This window comes from Musa acuminata, chromosome BXJ1-9, assembly GCF_036884655.1.
Source record: "Musa acuminata AAA Group cultivar baxijiao chromosome BXJ1-9, Cavendish_Baxijiao_AAA, whole genome shotgun sequence".
Taxonomy (NCBI): domain Eukaryota; kingdom Viridiplantae; phylum Streptophyta; class Magnoliopsida; order Zingiberales; family Musaceae; genus Musa; species Musa acuminata.
Window position 1 is genome coordinate 5,926,990 of NC_088335.1, and position 12,261 is coordinate 5,939,250.

Sequence of the window (12,261 nt, forward strand, 5' to 3'; positions counted from 1 at the left end):
AGTCCGAGCATTAGCGGGCGTGGTGCAGACTATCATCCCGCTCGTCTCCCAACCGACGCCCCCACATGTAACCCAGCCTCTGCAACAGTGGGAGCCCCCTACCCGGACTCATGCACCACTTCCCGAGCTCCCTACTTCGCCTCGAAACCAAACAGCCCAGCCCGGGAACCGAGAGGCGGAGGACACGTCGAGTCGCCCAGAGCCTGAGGCGCTATCCGCGGACTCGACGAACGCCCTACGAGCCCAGTTGCGCCTCTTTAGTCAATGCCTCGACGAAGTACAGCAGGAGGTTCGCAGGTCAAAAGGAGAGCTCGGAGCGGACGAACACCAAGGGTCCCCGTTCGCATCCGAAATACAAGATCAAGTGATTCCACCACACTTCCAGCTCCCTTCGCTGGACGCCTACGACGGCACCGCTGACCCAGCGGATCATGTAGCCGCTTTTCACGCCCAGATGATGCTATATGGGACTTCTGACGCCTTGATGTGCAGAGTGTTTCCAACAACTTTGGGGGGTCCAACCTGCACGTGGTACAGTGGCCTGAAGACCGGGACCATCGCTTCCTTCGACCAGCTTGCCAAGAACTTCGAGCTCCACTTTGTGGCCTATGCACGGTCGAAGCCTTCCGCGACACCGCTCCTCGGACTCAAACAAAGGGAGGACGAGCCCCTCTCTCATTTTGTGGATCGTTTTGCCACGCAAATCCGGGGCCTGCTGGACACTCACCCCTCTCTGTTAGTGCAGGCGTTCATGATAGGCCTACGACCTTTCAGATTCCTCTGGTCCCTCGCGGAGCAACCTCCCACCATGGTGCCAGAGATGCTCCAGCACGCTAACCGGTACATCACCGCGGAGGCCTGGGCGACCGTGAGGAGAAGGGCGGCCCCCGACCGTGGGCTCCATAACAAAGGTCAAGCACCCGCGGTGGCTACCCTATGTAGTACTCATGAAAAGAAATTCAAGCCCTGCCTCAGCCTTTTTCGAGCCAAGGTCCAGTATCTACCTGACCCCCTCTTGACTCGTGGCTTAAAATCTTTTGAATCTACACGGCTCGGTCGCAGCCCGCTTGCGCCGAGCTCCTCGGCCATAGACTGCCGAGCAAACCTCTGGGCGGCTTGCCCACCTGAGTTGCATCCCTCGGCCGCAGCCCGCCTACGCCGAGCTCCTCGACCACAGACTGCCGAAGAAACCTCAGGGCGGCTTGCCCACCTGAGTTGCATCCCTCGGCCGCAGCCTGCCTGCGCCGAGCTCCTTGGCCACAGACTGCCGGGCAAACCTCAGGGCGGCTTGCCCACCTGAGTTGCATCCCTCGGCCGCAGCCCGCCTGCGCCGAGCTCCTCGGCCACATACTACCGAGCAAACCTTAGGGCGGCTTGCCCACCTGAGTTGCATCCCTCGGCCGCAGCCCGCCTGCGTTGAGCTCCTCGGCCACAGACTACCGAGCAAACCTCAGGGCGGCTTGCCCACCTGAGTTGCATCCCTCGGCCACAGATTGCCGAGCAAACCTCAGGGCGGTTTGCCCACATGAGTTGCATCCCTCTGCCGTAGCCCGCCTGCGCCGAGCTCCTCGGCCAAAGTTTGCCGAGCAAACCTCAGGACAGCTTGCCCACCTGAGCTGCATCCCTCGGCTGCAGCCCGCCTGCGCTGAGCTCCTCGGCCGCGTGTTGCCCGAGACCACACCTGCGTTGTGCTACTCGACCGCGTGTTGCCCAAGACCACACCTGTGCGGCTTGCCCGCCTGCGTCGTGCAACTCGGTCGCATGATGCCCGAGACCACACCTGCGCGGCCTGCCCGCCTGCGTCGTGCTCCTCGGCTCCATGCCCCCGATGTTGGGAAATACTGGGGGCGACATCACATGCGCAACGGAAGAACAAGAAAAACAAAATCCCCGATTCCCAAAGAGATGTTCGTCGTCGTGCAAAGATTGGTACACAAAAATCCGTGAAAAATGAAACTGCGTATAGAGTAGATTGTGTTACTTAGGGAGATCGTATATCCATGTTTCCTTGTAGATCCTTAGGAGAGGGTGAAGGAGGTCAAGCGTCCTCCTCTCAAGCGGTGATCCACACAGCAGGGTTGCGACGACGCTCCTCAAAACTCAAGGCCTTCTCTGAGGTGGAGAGGGAGAGGAGAATAGGAAAGGCAAGCAAAAGCTCTCTAGCCTATGAGGCTCTGAATCCCTCCCATTTATAGAGGTCCCCTGTCAAACCCTAATGGGTCCTCCCCTAGTGGATATTGGATTTGCATCCAATAAGACAAGGGCTCCGTCGGATATCTCATATCTGAACCTCTACTCATCGCAATGCCTACCTTATGTGTGTGACCCTCTAGGCCCAATATCGAGCTGGCCGTGAGTCATACCAGTCAGAACTCTTTCTAACTCAGTGAATTATTATCTCTGTAATAATTCACTCGACTCATCGACTACGGACGTACTAGGCCACTACGCCATAGTCCCCAGACGATACAGGGGAATCCAATCCATTGGACCTGTCTGTCCTTAGTTACCGTGTACCTATAGTCCCTCATCCATCTAATATCCCAGAGACTGTATATCGAGCATGGTGTTGTCAGACCCATACGATTTCTACTCGAGTCTCGCTCTAATCGGATTCTCTCGGAGAACTCTTTCTCTCTCAACCCGAATGACCCTGGCCAGGGATTTGTCTGAGCAAGAACACTTGGAATATTCCTTTCATGACGTCGAGAGTGGATGATCCTCTATCGACACTCAATAGCCCTCGTAAGGTCGACTACCACTCCCAATGACCAGCTGTACTAGATCTGAGACATCCAAACCTATAAGTCTGGTATCAAAGAGTGGAGCACTCATACATGACATCCTTGGTGTCTCAAGTCTAAGGACCAGATACACCACTAGGACTACGGAATCGCTGTCTGACAATAAGGCATCATCAACCATCCAGCATTCCGTAAGCGGATCAATCAGTGAACTCATTCTCCAATGAGCACATGTACTGTATCCCTAGTATCCCTACACGAGTAGCTATGAGACCAGCTACATCCATCATATGGACAGATATACAACACACCAGTCTATCTGGTTATCACGATGTCCCTCTCGAGTAACCAATGACCAGGATTATTTAGGATATGTGTTTAAATGTGAATTGATCTCATTATCGTGATCTCATCACGATCCGATTCCCATTGCACAAATCCAAGGACATCACAATATATGTATGCATTTATGCAATAGTTATAAAGTGATATACGCCAAAATATAATAAGCAAAACGATTCTGTATCAAGTCACACGTGTCATCACTTACGTGATTGGCTTGCTGGGCACCTATGATTAGCACCCGAGACCACACCTACGCGGCCTGCCCACCTGCGTCGTGCTCCTCGGCTCCATGCTCCTGAGACACACCTGCGCGGCAAGCCCGCCTACGTCGTGCTCCTCGGGTTGATGCCCCCGAGACACACCTGCGTGGCCTGCCCGCCCGCGTCGTGCTCCTCGGCCGCATGGTACCCGAGACCACACCTGCGCGGTCTACCCGCCTGCGTCGTGCTCCTCGGCTCCGTGCTCCCCGAGACCACACCTACGCGGCCAGCCCGCCTGCGTCGTGCTCCTCGGCTCCGTGCTCCCCGAGACACACCTGCGCGGTCATCCCGCCTGCGTCGTGCTCCTCGGCTCTATGCTCCCCGAGACACACCTGCACGGTCAGCCCGACTGCGTCGTGCTCCTCGGCTCCACGCCCCCCGAAACCACCTCCCTCGTCGCGGCCTGCCCGCCCGAGACGTGCCCGACCTCATGTCACCTGAGACTACGGCATCACCAAAGGACAAAGCCATGCCTCGGACTTCCCCCTATTACAATGACCGACGCATAGCTTCTTCCGGGGGGAATATGATGAGGGTAATAATTGCGACATGACGTGTCACGACGTCAGCCACACCTGGGCGCCACTCTGCCCGAGGAGGAGGGCAATAATGCCGACTCGATGTGCGCTGATGTCACCCGCTCTCAGACAATGACTTCATCGTTGTCTGACCCGCGCGCTTGACTAAGGCAGAGGAGGACGACGACCGATGCTCGCCCATACCCTACGGCAGTTCGGTTCTCCACGCAACGTCAATGGCAATGTCAGACGCCATCAGAGGTACGATCCTGCCTCCCGCAGGCAGGCACATCAGGTAACGCTAAACTTACTTATAAATACCCCAAAGTTCTAAATGAGGGGGGGACACTTCTTCACTAAAAAACTCCTTCCACATCATCTAACTTGATCGTCGGAGGGGTCGGGTCGAGTTTCCGACCCGACCTGTGTGCAGGTACAAGGGCAAGGTTGCATCTTCCCAGCGTCGTGGAAAAGCTTCACTCCCCATGCAACGTCCCGCCCGGACCATCGTAACCGGCCACCCCAGTGGGCTCGAGGAACGCCGCGCAAGATCCCCGCGCATTCGGACCTGAACCAAGCCGCGTCGGCCCCGAGGTCACGACATAAAGTTGTTTACACTAACAGCTGACATCATTATTCTTTGCAGTAAGGCCAAATTATTGTATAATGTGATATTGATAATAAAACATTTATCATTATCATGTACAAGTATTGGTCTGATGAGAAAGTACCAAATCCACGTGTCAAATATCGATGATTGGAAACCTCATAATTTTTGTATCAATCTATAAAAAGTTGAAGATATAAAAAAAAATATTATTATTATATTGATGATGTATCGAATTTATTTACAAGACGTTAAGATTTTGATTCAAACCACGATGAATTTTATCGGATTCCCAAGTAATATGAATGAAAATAATAGAAATGAAATTAACTATTTATTTTTACTTATCTTCTTGACCTAAAGCTAAAACTAGTATGTACCTTGAATACTGTTCATATCTTATGACATCTTAATTAGTCCACATGGGTAAGATTAAAATTAATTTATAAGAATATGATGAATATATTATTATTAATTTTAACTTAAATATTTAGGTATGAGATTTGAGTCAAACAAAATTGATATACTAGTTAGCTCATCATGCTCGGATCGTAATTTTTTATATCATAGCTAACATAGTATTTAAGCATGTGAAGTCTCCAGAAAATGATTATTCGTAAATGGAGTGACTCGTCACGATATGAAGTCATCATTGAGTTACGTCTCACATTCATCATGTTAGGATTTGATAATCTAATCAGTTTTTAATAATTTACCAGTTGAAAATTGAATTAGAATCGAATCTAGATAATTTGATTTTGATTCAATTTTATTAGATTAAAATTTTTATGTGATTATGAATTATTAAATTTAAATCAAAAGTTTTATGTTACTATTTTTGTGTGAGAGTACATTCAGTTTTGAAACTTTATCAAATTTTTAAATAAAATTAAATTTTTTTTACTACTATATATATACTGATCAAAATATTTCGTGGTTAAAAAAGGTGGCTGAATAATTTTCTCATTGTATTAATGATGTGTTAAGGGAGTTGAATATTCTATGAAATATTTTACGAGGGTAAGAATACTCCATACAATATTCATTGGATTTTTATCCATGCAGATACACAGATGGAAAGTGATGATTTATATATTAGCAAAATATTTCGTGGTTAAAAGAGGTTGAATATTCCGTTGAATATACTGTGTGTAATATTGGTTTGGAATCTAATCCACACGGTGTATAGATATGGATGAAAGTAACCTACAATATTTCTTAAGTAAAAATATATTATATATATATATATATTATATCATCAATAAATATTCTATGATAAAAAAGAGAGTAACAGTTCAGGTGGGACTCGCGCCAGTGAGGCGCAACGTGGCGTCTTTGATCTCTCTCCACGAGGCGCAACTGCAGGTCAATCGTACTTCCTCCTCGGTGAAGGTTTCTCTTCCACCCATGCTTTTGTATCCTCCTCCTGACCACCTCCCAACACTAAATCACCGTGAATCGAGGGGGTGATTCAGCTCGAGGTAGGGTTACAAGATGTTTCATTTATTTCTTTTTCTCTTCTTCTTTGAATGAGAAGAATAAACTAATTTGATACCTTTTTATTAAGATTCACAAGAAGACGGGTCTAACAAATTCTTGAGATCCATCGGGAATTGGGTTTAGGGTTTTGTCCTCACAACAATGTTGGTTTTTTCTTCTTTGATCCACCGATCGTGTTGGGCATTATGAGATATCAATGAACTGATTCATCATAAAGTCACCGTCATTTATTCTTGATGTCTTGCTCGATCTGGGAGTGCTGAAAACGTGCTCTTTGGGACCCGTGTCAGAGAGGAAGATGCAACCCTCGATCTCGGTGACGAGAAGGTTCCTCTTCTATGTTCTGTTTGCGTCGCTGTTCTTCTTGTTGTTTACGTGTTCCGATCTTTTGAGGCCCCGCAGTAGGCCCCTTGTACCTCAAACAGTGCTTATGTTCGTTCTTCCTAATAAGACTTCAGATGACAGCTTTAGAGCTAGAGATAGGACCAAGTTTCCCCATTCCGATCCATTTCCCTTTTCTTCCTCAATCGTCGTCAATGATAGACGAGGAAGATCTGAGAAAGACATTAGAGAAGCAAGCAGCAAAGGATGCGACTTGGATCGGTCTTTACTCAAGGTATACATGTATGATTTGCCTCCTGAGTTTCATTTTGGATCGTTGGGCTGGAACGGAAAAACCGATCAGACATGGCCGGATATCGCCGAAATGGATCGAATTCCGACCTACCCTGGTGGATTAAATTTGCAGCATAGTGTAGAATACTGGCTCACCTTGGATCTTCTTGCTTCAAATGTTCCCATTGTGGCGAGGCCTTGCACGGTGGTCCGTGTGACAAATTCAAGCTCGGCTGATGTGTTCTTCGTGCCCTTCTTCTCATCTTTGAGTTACAACCGGCATTCGAAGCCACAGGGGAAAGGTAAAGCTAGCAAAAACAGGATTTTGCAGGATGAGTTGGTGAGGTACTTAATGGGCAGAGAGGAGTGGAATAGAGGTGGTGGGAAGGATCATCTTATTGTAGCTCACCATCCCAACAGCATGTTGCAGGCTCGAAGGAAGCTTGGTTCTGCTATGTTTCTGCTTGCAGATTTTGGGAGGTATCCATCGAAGATAGCCAATCTCAAGAAGGATATCATTGCTCCTTACAGGCATGTAGTTCGTTCAGTCGGCAATGACTCTGCCACCTTCGATGAGCGTCCGATATTAGCATATTTCCAGGGAGCCATCAATAGGAAGGATGTAAGTTAATTGCAATTGCCTTATTCGGCTCTTTGGATTGTTTCTTTTAACATCTTGCTTTATATGTTGGTATCAATAGGTTTGAATCATCTATGGGTATAATTAACTTTTTAATAATTTTAGAAAACTTAATTTGCATTTTTAGCTCAAATATGTGGCAAGGGTAACATATTAGCTCAAATTAAGGTACAATCGCAAGTCATCTTATGATATAATGCATGTTAGGGTATTCCTTTGGTGCTTACATCATGCAGCTTATTTTCGTCATGGATACTTGTTTTCAAACATTTCCTTAGCATTTCAGACTGCACATGCTGTTCTTTTAATATGTTAATTTCATTTGACTGCCTTGTCAATTTGATATACCTGACTGGACTAATATATATCAGGGCGGTAAAATTCGTCAAAAGCTCTATTACCTTCTCAAAGACGAGAAAGATGTGCACTTTTCTTATGGTAGCGTAAGGGAGAATGGAATAAGAAGTTCTGGTCAGGGAATGGCTTCATCGAAATTCTGCCTGAATATCGCTGGAGACACCCCCTCCTCAAATCGTCTCTTCGATGCCATTGTCAGCCATTGTGTTCCCATTGTGATCAGTGATGACATTGAACTCCCGTTCGAAGATATCCTAGACTATTCAGATTTCTGCATCTTTGTACGCACCTCGGATGCTGTTAAGAAGGGTTTTCTTCTGGATCTTCTCAGGGGAATCAAAAGAACAGAATGGACTAAGATGTGGGAAAGGTTGAAGCAAATAGCTCATCACTTTGAGTATCAGTATCCATCAAAGCAGGGGGATTCTGTTCAGATGATCTGGGAAGAAGTTGCTCGCAAAATCCCATATGTTCGTCTGAGCCTTAACAAGGAGAAGAGATTACACAGATCACAGTTTGTGAAGCAAAGCAAATAGGATAATACTTTTGAGGACTCTTGTACATCAGGTTGAAACCTTAGAAAGCTATTTTCTGGGCACAGGGGAAATCAATATCATAGAATTGTGCTTCACTTGTTCAATAAAGAATGTGCAAGCTTGTTAATAGTGCATATAATTTTCTGGTATGTCTATTATTTCTATCCTATGCATTATGTTTCTGTTGCTTTTCCTAACCATTGTGAACCATGCACTGAGAAATACTGACACAGGACATTGCCAATGTGCCTGTAATTTTATTCATAAATAAACTCAAACATCAGACTGAGGAGGATCAACTGATCTACAGATGAATGCCATTAAAAGCTAACTTCAGCTGTCCCTATGCATAAATGAGTAGGAATTTATGCTTGAGATCTAGTTTCTCAGATGATAAATCATGGAGCTGTTGATTGTTGTTAGAACAAAATCACACTGCTGAGTTTACAGTAAGTCTTAATTGTTTATGAATGTCTTTATATATATGTATGCATGCTTTTAAGATGTGTTATCCAAGAAATGCAAGACAGACCCAAAGGGATCTAAATTTGTGATGCCCAGGTTGTCTTACTGTAATCCTCCATTCTTTCCCTTTAACCGGCTATTTACAGATGCCTCCTCTCTAGCAAAACCATTGGATGATTGAACTATCAAATGAGGAAAGAAACAAAGCATTACAAGCAGCAACGAAACCTCATGATCTCCTTGCAGTTCTTCGCGTGATGGATTTCTTTTCCCAGCTTTAGTTGCTTCATGGATGCAACATCCTCCCAGCTAGTTTTGGACGACGATAAGGAAGAGCGCTCACGAAGCTTCAGCACCGGTTGTGGATGGGATCTGATCCCCTTCGAACTCTTCGTTTGCTCATCTTGTTAGGATCCACAGGCGGTGGCTCTGCTGCAGATTTCTTGCTCGCATCAAGGCTGACGACACCAGTATGGGTAAGGCTGCGTTCCTTCTTTACTGTCCTTGCATGTTCTTCTTCGTTCCACCTGATGCCGTAGACCTCCTCTGGCTTGCAGGAAAACAACCAAACGCACACGAGAAGTACAAGGAGGAGGAGCCTACGAGTGCAGATTCCCATCGGTCCTCCAGTTAGCCACAGAGATGTGAGAGGCCCTTCTGGTTCGGCCTTAAAAGGCCCCATCCCCGTAGATATAGTCCTCTCATTCATCGGCATATGGGTTTTGGTCCAAAAGCACAAAGCTCAGTAACCCAAAAAACACCTAGAGAATTCGGATTCACTCCAATCATATGGCTGCAACCCAAGCAAATCCAAGGCTGTTTTAGAAGGTTCTGTCATGTATGAATAAAGAGATTGGCACGCCATCCTTGGGAAGCGAAGTATCTTTCCGGTGGTTCCCTTCCCTCCCCTCCAAATCCCCCCTCACTAAGCAAGCACTAAAGGAGATGTTCAGGGAGTACGGCAGCAGCAAAAGAAACACCTGCTTTATCTCTCTTCTGTGATCATCATCCTGTGCTTTAGGATTTCCTCTTACAACAAGGAAGCACTCTTATCCATGCACCCAATGAAATAAAACAAGTACTTGGTTTCTCGTGCTGAATGCGCTTCTTTATGCTTTTCTGCGTTATTCCTGCTGCTATATACCCTACTTTTCCTATATCTCATCCATTACTTCTCCCATGACTCTTTAATTTTCCTCTTTTCCTTTTTCCATGGAGAACACATTCCTCTTTCACTGTTTTTTTCATATTTATATTGCTTCTCAGTATCACATGCAGCTCGTAGGATTCCTAAAGCACAGGTTCCCTCACTTCAACAAAAACTACGAGCAACTCAAGTATCGCACATCAGGTGTTTGTTGCTTTTTCTCTTTGAAATAAAGCAAAAGAGCAACAGTGGATGCTGCTGCTTTCCAAGGGCACAAGACTAGAACTCACATGGAGGACTATGCTCCCATTGCATGAAGAAAAACTCAACAATATTGTTTCATGCAACATAAAAAATTTATCTCCATATTCAAGTGCCTTTCATACATACATCATGCACAATGTCAATTTGATTTTTGATTCTAGAAGCATGCTTGTTCACTTTGAAATAAACTCTCTGATGTTCTTTTTATTTATTTATTTATTTTTCTTGCTAAAAAGTGTTCATCTATTATTACTTAATACATGGTACTTCGGAAACCTCACAAGTTTGTGATCATTGAACAGGGAGAAGAAGGAAAGAACACAGGAAATAGAGCTGCAGGGAAATCCAGGGAATTATCATGATTTGGTCTTCTCTCTGGAGACTAGTTTTCTAAAGTGGGCAATTTCTTAATGTCACCCAAGTGCTTTTATATACTTTTGAAGCAGGCTATCAGATATTTGGGACCCAACTGAGTAATTCTATATTAGAACTGGCAGAAAAGTAAGTGAATCCTAGCTAATGTGGACACTTGTTTTAAAGCACCCTAAAGAACAAGTGTGCAAATGCTGACTGTTCCATTAATTTACCTAACAGCTATTTTATGTAGTATTCAGTGGATCTAAAGATATCAGGTCTTGGAGGAATTTAGGTAGAATTTGCACATGGTCTTCAGCCAGTTTGCCTCAGATGTCCTTCAAATAGGATCAATTACATCCATTTCATATTTAGTGAAGTTGTATGGCGTAAAAGTGATCAACCAAAATAACAGTCTGTTTCTCGTGAAGTGATATTTGAACTCAATAGGCTCTCTCCTTCTGTGATAATTTTTAGCATAGTTAAAGGCACTCATAATATTAATGTGCATCATCACAGGAACTGAGCCATCTGTCAGAACTCCAAGATATTTTAGAAATTATCTTAGCTATATGATTTCTCAAATTCTCATTACAATAAAAACATGTCTTCCTCTTATTTTGCCATCTGATTGGTTCAAATTAAAATTATAGTTGCCCTATGTTGAAAGACCATTGATGTTGAAGTTTAAAGGCTCCATGAACTATATATTGTAGCCTCTCCTCTTCATATGCTTCTTGAAGAGCATGATAGAAGTGTGCATTTTCTTTGAGGTGAGGCTCTCATCACCAAGATTCATGGATAATTTATGGTGGCATTTTGGTGAACCCTTTTAAATTATGTCTAGTACACTCATCTACCATGATCTTAATCATTTAATTAGGTTCAAATAGCTACAAAATTGCTTCACGGATCTCCGAACAAGCTTATTATATTCTTGTATGTGATGTGAGTCCTGATTGTACCAATGTGATATTTCAGTTTTTAAGTGCAAAGTTATGATCATCTCAGCTTCATGGGGTTTCCACATTGTCAAAGAAGTCGAAGAATTGCCATGCCAAGAAGATTGGAAGGAATGCGATGCCTAAGCAGTGACCCCCTCCGAAAGATATCTTTTGGGGTATATCACATAGCAAATAATTTCTCACAGTTCAGAGAGTTTATACTAGTAAACATTTTTTTATTAATCTTGTCACAAAGTATCATTGCAAATGTAAGAGGATGAGATGTTCAATGGAGTTTGAGGTGTAGATTGAATTGTGTATGTATCAAGTCGATCGTATGAATATGTTAATGACGCAAACGAAATTTGTGTTTTTTCTTTTAACTTGTTTAGGTACTAAAAGTACATGTTGATATGGTTTGAGTGTAATGCTCGTTGATGTTAGATTTTGGGATCAGTGGAAGCATCATCATCTTCTTCGGATCCTTCAATCACTATTTCATCTTTTTCATCTTGGATAATTTAAAGGCGTCTGGGATTGCTCTCGAGTAACAATAAGGTTACATATTTCATTGCTTTTGTGACTGCTAGGTGGATATTTATCTAAAAGCTTTTGTGATTGTCTATCTATCTTTATAGTCATTCATCAATTGCAATGGCAATTATAAGCTGATCATGCCATGCTCGAATGCTTGGGCTAAACTTAGTGGTAAGGTCCATTCTATCCTCACCCTATTAATTGATGACTAATCTAATTTTATTTTTTAGTAGAGATAATATAATGTGTTTGACATCAGATCACTTCCCTCATACATTCCTCTCTTCTAGGTGCCACTATCCTCCTAAGAGACTGCTACCATAGTACTCTCCGACTATCTTGTCTTCCCCAAATAAGGGGATCTCCACTAATTCTTTCTAATTTTTAATTCTTAATCAATAAATATTTGATTCTCATGAAAGCTTATC

General features: G+C 44.4%; 1 protein-coding gene across 2 annotated transcripts; it reads left to right on the top strand.

Moving 5' to 3' along the window:
• The first annotated feature begins 5,801 nt into the window (after nucleotides 1-5,801).
• LOC103997393 (probable arabinosyltransferase ARAD1) lies at nucleotides 5,802-11,724 on the top strand. Of its 2 annotated transcripts, XR_010479219.1 has the most exons (5): nucleotides 5,802-5,955; nucleotides 6,042-7,211; nucleotides 7,601-8,268; nucleotides 8,863-9,063; nucleotides 9,145-11,724. XR_010479219.1 is itself a non-coding variant. In XM_065082378.1 (3 exons), the coding sequence occupies exons 2-3, from the start codon at nucleotides 6,273-6,275 to the stop codon at nucleotides 8,120-8,122; spliced, it is 1,461 nt and encodes a 486-aa protein (XP_064938450.1). In that variant the 5' UTR covers nucleotides 5,802-5,955; nucleotides 6,042-6,272; the 3' UTR covers nucleotides 8,123-10,799. The 2 variants fall into 2 exon arrangements, 1 of the variants encoding a protein (XP_064938450.1); XM_065082378.1 differs by having other exon boundaries at nucleotides 7,601-10,799.
• Nucleotides 11,725-12,261: the final 537 nt, after the last annotated feature.